The 12708-nt window shown below is 39.1% G+C and overlaps 1 protein-coding gene across 33 annotated transcripts in view; it reads right to left on the bottom strand.

Annotated features, from left to right (window-relative positions):
- Positions 1 to 12708, bottom strand: part of TCF4 (transcription factor 4) — a 353491-nt gene that overhangs the window by 223278 nt on the left and 117505 nt on the right. For all 33 annotated transcript variants that reach the window (XM_045886662.3, XM_064578858.1, XM_064578861.1 and 30 more), the window contains one exon: positions 10091 to 10187. In XM_045886662.3, coding sequence (XP_045742618.1) covers positions 10091 to 10187 — 97 coding nt within the window. The remainder of the gene's footprint in view (positions 1 to 10090; positions 10188 to 12708) is intronic.

Raw genomic sequence — 12708 nt, 5'->3', positions numbered from 1 at the left:
GCACACCCCTGGAGAGTAGCAAGCTAGGCGTCAAACCAATGCCCAGCAGAAAACAATCCTTGCTCGGCTTACCACCCTCCATTTCACCACTACTCGGGCTTTAGTGGGATTTTCAACCTATGGGAAAGCTCTCAGTGTTTTCTTTTATACATAAACAACATCACCAGCTATATTTTACACCAATTTAAAGTAAAGCTTCCTTATAGTTTTTCTTATTAATAAGCATGTGTCAAGGAATTGAGAAGTGATTAATAAACAATCATTAAGGAGATGAAAAATGTTTGGGCCGTATCTATTATGTACATAGGAATAAATTTAATTTAATACCAATCTATGCTCCATACATCTTGCAACTGTTGGTCCCTAGGCCTGATATTCTGCAAAAGGAAATGAAATGACATCCACTAAATACCTCTTTCTACTCAGAAATAATACACAGTTCCTTAGGAAGGACCCAGAAACCCTTTGAAATGAAGAGAATCAGAGAATAATCACATGCAGAGCAACATTCTATGCCAAGCTTCTCTGGAGAAGAACAAACTGAGGTGGATGAGGACTATCTCTAACACATTCCTGAGAATGTGGAAGGTCTGTGTAATAGTATCTCCTGGATGAAAAGCAACCTACGTAGCAGTTACTCATTATTCAGATGGCCTACAATGCAGGCAAAGAAATCTTAACTTGCCAGTGGGCCCCCTAGCCTCACCATTCAAATACCATACCAAGGTGTTTCTAGGAAACTTGAGAATATTTAAGTTGGAGAGACAAATGGCTGGAGGCAAATATTTCAGAAGGGGCATATCTGAATTCAACAAAGTTGTCCCAAAAGAGGACATTATTTTAGAGGCTTACTGTTTTTGTGAATTGGTTAAGAAAGAAATCTTTCCACATTGGTCTTGATGTTTACAGGACCAAGCATTCTAGACCATCTCCATCTCTAGACCATCTGTTTCCTAAAATGTCTGCTCCCTGACATTAGAAATTAGAAAAATTCTTCTTAAGCAACCATTAGTCACATTTTCCATTACTTCTAAGCAAAAGCATTCCTCCCCAACACAAACTACTTTTTACTTTTATTTAACTCTAAAATGATGTATTTTAGAGTCCATAACTTTTTACACGAGAAATCTTCCGGTATGCCCCTTCTGTTCCAATCTTCTTAGAAGGTAAAGGTGTCTTAACGCTGCTAGCCCCCAAGACCCAACATCTATACGGTTTTCAATTAATTGCAGACAGAAGTGACAGAGCACCAGTGCGTAGGCCTGCAATGCGTAAGATAACAATCACAGAGCAGGTGTTCCAGCGTGTGTCACTTCATTGCATTGCTCGCAGTGATTCCAGGGCAGGTATGACAGGTATTATTCACAGGAGTGAGAAAGGGAGTCCTAGCACCAGGAAATGGAACAGTCAAGACTAAGGCTGCATTGACTCCTGGCCTGGTCTACTATCCCACAATGCCTCTCAAGGCTTGCGGTGCTTAAAACTGAGTTTCTTTGCTGCTGCGGTCCTAAGGAAGGGGGTAATGTGAATAGGGCAAACAGGCTCATTTTTATTGACGATCCATCTGGCACTTGAGGTAGACACACAACTTTCATGGACTTTAGTTCTGAGCCCCTGTAGTAACTGCACTGATGCTTCTCCTGGAGGCAAGGGGCAATGAAGGTTTGAGAAACTCAAAGTATTTAATCCCCCCGACTCAAGGATCCAGTCAGGAAGTAGGTTACTGGTTAATGCTATCACAGGCATCTTTTAAATATCAACCTTATGCAAAATTCCAAGAAGCCATCCTTCCAATGAGAAACTGAGAGAAAACTTTGGCCACTCAATAAAAACAAGCACTGTTTAGGGACGCCTGGGTGGCTCAGTTGGTTAAGCGTCTGCCTTCGGCTCAGGTCACGATCCTGGGGTCCTGGGATCAAGTCCAGCACTGGGCTCCCTGCTCAGTGGGGAGCCTGCTTCTCCCTCTGCCCTGACACTCCCCCTGCTTGTGTGCTCTCTGACAAATAAACAAATAAGATCTTTAAAAAAAAAAAAAAAAGCACTGTTTATGTCACATCCAGCTTTCCTTTAAAGATATACGGTCCTTCCCCCCGCCTGTGTTCTCACCGGCCTGATTCATGCCATGATTGTGCTCAACACGGGTGGGAAACTTCTGGCCAAAAGCTGAGTCCAGCTCCCACCACAATTTCATGCAGTCTTGGCGTGTTCACTAAAACTAAATGTCTTTTGGCTGCACTTAATCCTCCACATTAAAGATCAGCAAATACAATTGTATACATATTAAAATAAAAGACAGGGGTGTTTTTGGCCCCAGGCAGTGGGCATTCTTGTGTGAGTGCTTCACGGGGACATGGCAGGGTGTTGGAGGGAGGTACACCGTTCGGCAGCAGTGCAGGGGAAAGTTCTCTGCCCGGGTCTTGTCAGGGCACGTCCTGGCACCTCGTGGCTCAGGATGCCAGGCCTGCTCTGAATGGTTGTTGTGGGACCACCGCCCGGGATGTGGAAGAGACTGACGGCTGGAGCTAAGGGTCTGCTGCACAGTCAGGGTGCTCTGCAGACTGGCAGGGACCCATGCCGGAGATCTAAAAGAGGAGGTTCTGGGTGATGCGTACACAGAGAGGGTTGACTCTGGCTGGCTGCTCAGAGGATGAGGACAATGACAGCACAAGCCTTGGAGATGAAGTGAGAACAGCATGCCTCAGACGCCTTCCCGTGGGTGACTCTCACATCTGTCCTTTCTCCACCTCCCTCATTTCCACTACTTTTTTTTTTCCTACTCCACGTCTCTTTGTCCCTTTCTCTAACTTGCTGACCAGAATTTAGAGTTGAGGCCCATTTCATAGTTTTCCTACTACATGAAAGTCTGAGCCTTGTTCTTAATTTTCCAGACTGTGAAGTTGAAAATTACGGATTTTTCTCTTAGAAGAAACTAAGTAAAACCCTGTTAAGTCACCAAGCCCGACAGGCATTCCCAACTCCTTTTTCTCTTGTCTCTTTCTATTGACTAGGCCGGGGGAGCTCTTGTGTACCTCCCCACCCCCAACCAAACTTTGTAGCTGGAGGAGGCCATGGGATGTCGGGGAGCAGGGGATCACACTGACGGACTCCCTTTTCCCTGCTTCTTGCTACATCAGACCCATACTTAACATCTAAAGCTGTGACAGTCATCTTGAGACAATAAGGGAAAGCACAAAGGAATCACCCAGACACCTGCCTGGGTATCAATGAGCTGCAAACCAATTTTAGCAGACTTCTGGTAGGAGAAAAATTCTTCTTAAGCAACCATTAGTCACATTTTCCATTACTTCTAAGCAAAAGCATTCCTCCCCAACACAAACTACTTTTTACTTTTATTTAACTCTAAAATGATGTATTTTCTCTTAGAGTCCATAACTTTTTACGTGAGAAATCTTCTGGTATTTAGAAGTGCTTAACTTTTCTGTTGGCTATAGTTTTCAGATAATGTTTTTCTGCTATCAGTTCTTCTAAATTTCATAAAACCTGACTATGAGAGTATTTGATTACCACAGCATTCATTATAGTATAGCATACGGTAAATGGCTGAGTGGAAAGGAGGCAAGACCAATGAAAGACAGACAGACATTTTTATTGATTGGACAAGAAGAAATAAGTTTTCCTATCTGAAAACTGGAAACACTTAACTTTTTTCAGTAGCCTTTCAAAAAAAAAGAATGACATTACTTATTTCTTATAAATAAAATATTTTGTGGTATGTTTGGTGAAAACTGAAATCTACCACCCTGTAACATGATCTGCTCCCTGACATTAGAATATTCTGCACAGTCAAGGACATAGTACTATAGAATGAATTTCTGTTAAACTGGCTCCGGTTGAGGCTTTTCTTCCTGATACAGTGAGATAGATGTAGGCCTGATTTTAATTTATGGGCTTTTCATTCAGGACTTAAACCCTCTATATCTGATTTCCTGATTTATTCGCGAATGGAACCACTCAATAGCCATCTATTGAGGTCCTACAACTCTATGCCAGGCATTGGCCCGTGCGTAATGCTTTTCTCCTGGTGACGTAATTTAATGAGTTATTATTTTATCCTCAACCAATCCAATCCCTTAACTATAGATGTGGAAAGAGCTGAGGTAGAAAAGAAACATCCATCTGAATCAGGCTTTAAAGAATAACATTTGGAAAACACATCACTAGCAAAGTTAGTTGAAGGTATCATAAAATAGAGATGAATGGATTAGAAATAACGATAAAACATCTCTAAAGATAAAATACAGCAGAAGGATAAAATGGCACACCTAAAAGATCAATGGACCATGAGATGAGAAAATTACCTCAGAGATCATCTAAAGGTCTGTTCCACCCTCAATCTAGAGATGTGAAAAAACCTGACCTGAAGAGCCACCCACGGTTGCAACAAAGCAGAGTAGAAATAGTAGTTCTTTGGCACCCAGCCTTAGCTCAAAATCAGGATTAATAGTATCACTTGGGAAGACACTTAAAATAGTTTTATTTGTTAATATTTCGGGAAGACATTTTAAGTTAACATCTTCAAACAACAAAACTCCCAAACAAAGAAAGCAGACAACAAATAACACCACAATTAAGTGTTTCTTCTCTCAGCAATTGCTTGCTACCACATTATCAGTCCAATAGATAACAGATGATATCAAGATAACCTCAAGCAAAAAAAAAAAAAAAAAAAGAAGCGTCATTAAAAAAAGAAGACACAGACCGAGAATACACAGACATCCCTAACCAATGAAGCTGCAAGCAGCCTGCTATCACTATCGAACTTCAGAACAATTTAAAAGTGAACTAAAATGTCTGGAGCTGACATCCGTAGTCACAATTCCAGTTTCATGAAGTTACTAAAATATTATTTGACCTCTGGCACTTTAGAAAATCAAACATTTGGCACATTGTGCAGGTTTTGTTTTGTTTCGTTTCAAATATTTAAATTCCTGCGTGGAGAGAAAACACCTGACAAAGAGGTCAAGGTAAATCTTACCCCTGCTTTGAAAAAAACTATGTCTCTCTGTGGTTATTGTACGTTACGGTTCTCAAAACAGTTTTCCTAGTAAGAGCCTCTTCATTTAGGTTTATTTCCAGCTTTACAATGAAAAGAAAAATTCCCTGTATTAGCATCTACTCACATTCGCCATTTTACAAGAAGAATGTGCCACTGACCTCTGCCACTGGGATTTGAAAACACTCACAACACTTCACCTTTATGCTGGGCTAAACTCAGGGTAGTCGTAAACACTTGGAAGTAATACAAACCTAAATATTCCTGCTAGGCAAACGGAGCAGTGGAACCGAATTATAATGAGCTAGCAGCTGTCACAATATGACCACAGTAACCAAATCAAAATATCAACCGCTAACCCAGATGAGATTCAAAGGTCATCCTATAAGCCAGCAGCTTTCTTCAGTTCTGCCTGAAACCCCGATCTAATCCTGCAGTAAAATGTTCCACTGAGCTAGTTTAGAAACCAGTTACTCTATGGTGGGAAATTATTTAGGGCGCTGGTAGAGTACCGTTACTGGGACTAGAACCAAATACCACAGTAAGGAAACCGAACCATTCCCAATGGGACGCATAAAGACACAGCAGCTGATGTTGAGCTAAGCTGCACCCAACTGTACAAAAGTATCACTTTTCACATCCTTCAGTTACCGATGCATGTCTATAATCTTACTGGCAACTTGCTCACTCAACAATCTGGTTTTCAGTTAAGGCTCTGAAACAATAGAAGGAAAATGCAAGCTTAGGGCCTTCCTCGGATCAAAAAGTTTTAGCTAGAAAATATATTGTTTCCCATTGTAAAAACATTTGGACAATTACCTGCAAAAGTTTAATGCTTGCAAGAAAATAAGCAGGGATGGGAATGTTAAAAAATCTATACTCTTTGCATATAGCTCTTGTCAGTATTTTCAAACTATTCCATAGCATATAGTCCTCTTAAAAACACAAGACTCAGACCCATGGCCCCTCTGTCCCATCAGCATATTCTGAAAGCTACTCACCGACCACCTATAAAAGTTTAATCAAACTGTTTGCAGCGAACAAGTTTCCAACAGATCAAGCATACATTTTCATCATTAATAACCATAAGTAGTCACAAAGAAAAAGCGATTTGTTTTTCCCAGATGCGAAATGGGACATGACATTTCAAAGAAGCAAAAATGCAAACTGGCTTGCTTGTCTCTGCCCAATGAAAGTGGTGGTCGAGGATTCAGGAAATGTCAGGTGAAAGAGTAGAATACACAAATATCGGATCGCTTTGTTGTACACCTGAAACTAATATAGTGTCATCTGTCAATTCTACCTCAATAAAAAAAATAAATAACATTTTAAAAAGAGAGTACATCTATGATTTGGTCAGTGCAGGCAGTTAATTAGAAGACTCACTGCTATGCTATAGTCTCTCCACTCCTCCAGACTCTCCCACATGAGAAGGAAAACAAAAAGTCATGCACACTTATTTTGTTCTTCAAATTAGGGACTGCCTTTTTAATTTATTTTTGCTTATTTTATTTTGCTTATTTATTTTACTTGTGTTGCTTATTTGTTTATTCTAGTTATGTTTCCCTTTATAGGATTTACACAATATCAACTTCCAAAACTTTGTATGGCAACTATACCTACAGATAATAATGGAAGAAGTGGTGCAGCCTTATAAACCGAGAGGGGTCAGTAATCCCAGCAGAATAGGCGTGTGTGTGCACATGCGTGCGCATGCCCCCGTGCAGGCATGTAAGTGCGCTTGTATTCGTTTGTTCGTGTTTTGGTGTAGGGATTCACGAACTATCAAATAGGATATTGCATTCAGATATGCAGGCTTAAAGAATAAACTAATGGAGATACTCTATTACTCTTATATGTCATTCTGCAAAAATCTGAGATACACAAATAAGTTGAGTTTTGGCATTTTGGTGCCAAACCTAAGTATTATAGCACAAAAATTGGAACATTTACGCAAAATCATTCCTGTGAAGTCAAAAAAGTCAGAGTTGTAATAAAGGGCTTTGTTGCCGTAAGAGTTTATGAGCAAATGTTAGCAATGCCTGTATCATTTCTCCAAAATAGTGTATTGCCATTAAGAACAAAATATATAATAATAATGCACTCCCAAAAGGAGAGAGCAGTTCATTACTTTTTTCTTTCCTTGCAATAAAATAAAACCCTGCTAAATAAACAGTTTACTTAAAAAAAAAAAATCAGGTCATCTGCAGTTAATAACTCTTTCCTGAAAAATTAGTGTCACTTGTTTCTGTAGCAGACGCCTAATTCAGTCACAGGCTTGATTGATTTGACAATAGAGAATCTGGTCCAATAAAGTGGCTGATTTATTTGTTATGCTATAGCTTTTACCCTAATATGACATCACGGCAGAATTAAATCTTTGACATGTAAAGAAATCCTTTGTAGTTTTAATGAAAACTAAAGATTCTAAAAGCAGGTATCGACTGTTGTCAAAAACTTCCAGTGAAGTCTAATGCCTTCTTTTGGTAGAACGAAAACTTCCGCAAAGACCAGGACACCGAATATGGATTTGGACACAAAGAGCAGTTCAGAATAGACCAAGTATTCCATGAGTTTAAATTGTTGGCTACACTAATAGATCTTATTTTATCTTCATCTCCATTTGTAATTGGTTGTCTCTAATTTCTGGAAACAACCTATCTTCTCTTTATAAAAGCACAGCATAAACACCAAGCATGACCTATCTCAAAAGTGGTTTTATTTTAAATAAACAGCAGCTTGGACAAAAATCAATGAGAATCTTTGTTCCCCTAATCTAGCCCTGAGATAGTCAAGCTGATCAAGAAGGCGCTTGAGATGTGAGAATTGACAGGGGTGGCAAGAGTTAATGCGGCATCATGGGCAGTCCTCTAAAAATATTTTTAAATTCTTTTCCAAACTAAAAATGTGAGGCATTTCATAGTTGTTTAAATATCTTTTTCCTTTTTTTTGCAGACTGCGCCATGCCCTCTCACTCGGAGGGCGACTTCCCTGACCCCAGTCTGACACTGCGCTGTTAACGTCAGATCAACCATTTAGCCCCAGCACAAATCTATTCTGTGCAAAAATCTGCTTGAGGTGGAAAATGTAGCAGTTTGTAAACAATAAAGAGCCATGTTTCAGACCAGACAGCTTATCTAACAGAGAAGTCCTTTCATGGGGAACAGTGGGTGGGAGCCTCCCAGACTTAGTAGCATTTCCTATCACAATGCAGGAGACTGTCTTGGCCTCCATATTTAAGAGTTTAATGGGAAGGAGGGCAGACGGGATAAAAGAACACAGCTGACATGGACTTTCAGCTTAAACAACAACTAAGTGAAAAGAGTCAGCTCTCTCTGCTCTGGCTCTAGGCTCTCAGCCCACGTATATTTTAAATACTATTTGGATGGAAAAACGAATTTGACTGGTAAAACAGTTGCCCATGAGGACAGATGAACAAGCACAAATATTTAATATCTTTGTATTGCTTGGCATATTCCGTGATACTAATTTATCGAGTTGTTCTTGAGGAAAATTCTTTTCATGTACCTAACATAAACTTCTAAATATGAGTAGCGATTCATTTATTCTATTTTACTTTCGCTCATCAGAGGAGAGTTTTAGAATCTTCCAAGGGAGTCCTTTAATATGCCGTCGAAGTATTACTTCCCAAGATTATTATTTTCAAGTTAATCTTTTATTCTGTTTTATGAAATTGAGCGAGGATGACGTGAGAAGCAAGGTGTTAGAATTTAATATTAGTACTATTGTCACTGAAGAGTCCAAAGTTGTTCTTTAAGATCTAAGTTGACAAATATATCTAGTCTTCTGTATCTGTATTATAATAGGAAAGTTGTTGTACCTCCCTATCAACAACTGATAAAAAAGGGGGAAGCTGGATTTAGGTACCAAAAAAAAACACATAGATATGAAATTTATCATTTTAAAGTAAGTAGGAACACAAGTATAAGAACAACGAATGATCAAACATAAGTTGGAATGATTTTTAAAGGCACAAACATATGATATCACCCACTTTAAAATAAGTTGCTAGTATTTCTCTGCTTTGTCTACTTTGTGTTAAATACCTGAAATTCCTTTAGATGGATTTGATGGTAACTTTTGAAAAAAATGACTAAGATTCAAGGACTATCTATACATTAAATAACAAGTAAGCTTCCAAGGCTTAAAAATAGGGACATTCTTTAGAAGCATTTGCAATTATGGTTTCAGAGTGATATAATTACAGCTGTGTGTTTTTCTTGGAGTACGGTCCAACGCCTTCTGCCAAGAAATTTAACTTCATTTATTGATGGATTTGCAATAGAATTTGACCAAGTTGAGAGATTTATTAATATTGCTTAAGAAGAAAACCACATTGACTAGAACAAAGATCATTGTTTCACTCGAAACTCAAGAAACCTGGTATTGCTCATTGCTCAGGTTATTGCTGTTAGACACACATCCCTACAGGGTAAATGAAACAGAAAAATACACGAAAGACACCAGCATGAAGGGCATGCTGAAAACCCGCAAACTATCTCAAGCGTAGCTTGCTTCCAGTGAAGTAAGATACAGTCTGCCTTGACCACTAAAAAGCTAAAAAGCTCACACCAAGATAAATACACAACCAGATCTTATAATTCAACTTGAAACATTACTCTGATTTCAGCAATCTAAACCTATTATTAAAGGGGTTTCCATAACCCCGAACTATATATCATTGCCAACAGACAGGCCCGAAGATATTTTTATTTTAAATATTCACCACTTTGACTTTATCAACCTTAAATCAGAAAACAAGTATTGCAACGTTGAGATTGAGATAAGAGCTTTATACCTAAGGAAGACAAAATTTCCACAGCAATTCGATATCACTGAAATCCTGTAATTCCACGTGGTTATAAAACGTAGTCCTTTACACGTGATTACCAAGCATAAACTGTCAGTATTTTTCTGCAATTTAAAATTACTAGAGTGAACTGGCTAAATATCCAAGTCCCTAAAAACAGGTCCTCCGTCTGGACTGTATTCTCCCCTTTCTATGGTAAAATATCAGCATTTGAAAAGTGCATGTTAATTTAAAATTGGTCTTACTTTGTATTCTGGAATTGACAAAAGGTGGGGAGAGATTGTCATGTGACCCAAGGTCCCTGCTGGTCATGTGGTCATAGGGAGTCCCATCTCCATAGTTCTGTAAATAAAACAACATCGTAAGTTTTCATTTCGCATGAATAAATCAGCATATAAATGCCCCCCTACTGACAGCTCCGAGATCCAAAGAAACTGAAGTCCACATTCCCACTATGGAACCTCATTATAAGGGACCTGCCTCTTCACAGGTCCAGTGGGTAAGTGAGGGCTCTAGAGTCTGCAGAGTTCAAGTTTTCCTCGTGGTAGCTGTGAAATCATATAATAATAACAACAGAATCAACTGCAGGAAGTTGTTGACATGATTAAATGAAATAATGTATGTAAAACACCTGACACATATAAAATGCACTGTAAATATTAGAAGTTACTATTTTGGTAAGCCCACATTATTTTTTATAAGATTTTATTTATTTATTTGACAGAGAGGGACAACACAAGCAGGAGAAGGGGCAGAGGGAGAGGAAGAAGCAGGCTCCCCACTGAGCAGGAAGTCCGATGTGGGGCTCAATCCCAGGACCCTGGGATCATGACCTGAGCCGAAGGCAGATGCTTAACCGACTGAGCCACCCAGGCACAGGCAAGCCAAAATTATTTAAAAAGAGAAAAAACACAAGATTATGCCATCAGGGAGAACGACCCATAGCCTATAATGAATTGCCATTAGAAGACCAAGATAGAGCCTTTTGAACAACATTTGGTTTTACAGTATTGACATTTCAATGTTTTGTGACAGTTGTTTTTGTGGTTGTAAGAAAACTGGATCATTCCATAAGTAATTAACATGTAAGAACGTTAAAATTATTACAACATGACTATGAAGGAACATCAAAACTTTAGCATTAATTAGTACTTCTGGATTTGGACAAAGCATGCCACAAAAAAAGTTTTAAAGCAGACATTAATTTTTGGCAGAAATCTGTCATGATTATGATTATCTAATTATTTTAATGGAATTTAAAATTAAAATAATGGGTTTTTTTAAGATTTTATTTATTTATTTGACAGAGAGAGCACAAGCAGGGGGAGCAGCAGGGAGCGGGAGAAGCAGGTTCCCACTGAGCAGGGAGCCCAATGTGGGGCTAGATCCCAGGACTCTGGGATCATGATCTGAGCTAAAGGCAGACATTTAACCAACTGAGCCACCCAGGAGCCCCTAAATAACATACAGGAAAAGTTAAAATCACCTACATTACAGGATTCAAATTTCAGACTAAGGTGCATCAAGTAACCAAAAAGGGAAAAAAAAAAAAGTCAATCTGCTCAGCTGGTTGCACTGCCCATAAAGACCAAGTCAAATTTACTCAGAGGTATCAGTTGGCATGTTAGCCAAAGGGCAGAATCTGCCCATACAAAAAAAGACGGATGTTGTATGAAAAATGAAAACACACTAGAGAATAATTGGAACCCTTAAGGTCCCAAATAATCCTGTTTTTGATCACTTTTCCTCATTTAGAAAAATTAACTTGAATGATACCGTAATCTAATGCTGCCAATATGTCAGTGTATAAAAAGATGTCATATTTTTTAAAAATACCTAGCATGGGTTTTGCACTCACTTATTCTATGCCGGGCATTGTATAAGACTAATCTTTATTTATTAACTGTCCTCATCTTAGACAGTGTACTTTAATATACACTACCTAATTTAAACCCCAGCCCAGTGCTGTAAGGTAGTGGATAATATCACCACTTTAGGATGAGAGAAGACGGGACTTCGCACGGTTGTCAGTACAAGTCAGCCACAGAAATCTATCACACGCAAACTCCCTGGATTGAGAAGACAGAAATCACAAAATATCGACTCACAATTATTCACCAAAATATGCCCTGAAAAAAAATGGCGGGACAGTTACTGAAAATGAAATCAAAGGACGGTCCTAAGGGACCTCGTTCTCAGAAGAACAATTAAAAGTAGTGTGTGTGTTAAAGTGAGAAATCGTAAGACATTAAGTGTGAATGAGCTAAACAATAGGGGGAAATTCTGTCTTCTCCTACACTTGCTGTCAAGGGGAATGGATTTATTTCTACAAGTGCAGCCTGTAACGTGAGGAGGAGGAAAGATTTCCTCAACCCATCCATATAATGCATTAGGATATCAACCCCGACAGCTGGTGCAGTGGCTCCACAAAGCTCCCGGTAAGCCTACAGACCCTGCCGCACCATGAAGACCACAGTGACAACCACAAGGTCAAAGGACAGGTGGAAATGGACAACAGTGGCTTGCTGAAATGTCCTCACTGTGACAGCTTGATTACCTTCCTTGCCTCTTCTGCCAAAATAGAAACACCCCCACCTCAAATTTATGTGAATACTTACAGTAAAATGTTCCCTCCCTGCATAATGCTTCATTTATACAGCTGGCTGGGGGAGGGGCATGTGTTTGTTTGACTATGTGCTCTCGGTCTATTTTTAATTTGGGGTATTTAGACGTATATTAGAAAAGCTGACATGGATTTTAGAGGGCCTAGAAATGATTGTATTAAAAACTGATTATACATAAAATCATATATCTTTAAGTGGGAAGGAACATAACAGATCCTCTGGCTTTACTTCTTCATTTT

The sequence above is a fragment of the Mirounga angustirostris genome, unplaced genomic scaffold (genome assembly GCF_029215605.1).
Source record: "Mirounga angustirostris isolate CCGP_5_RB_7025 unplaced genomic scaffold, mMirAng1.0.hap1 SCAF_14, whole genome shotgun sequence".
Lineage (NCBI taxonomy): Eukaryota > Metazoa > Chordata > Mammalia > Carnivora > Phocidae > Mirounga > Mirounga angustirostris.
Note: the sequence above shows the minus strand (reverse complement) of the source record. Positions and strands in the feature narration are given on the sequence as shown.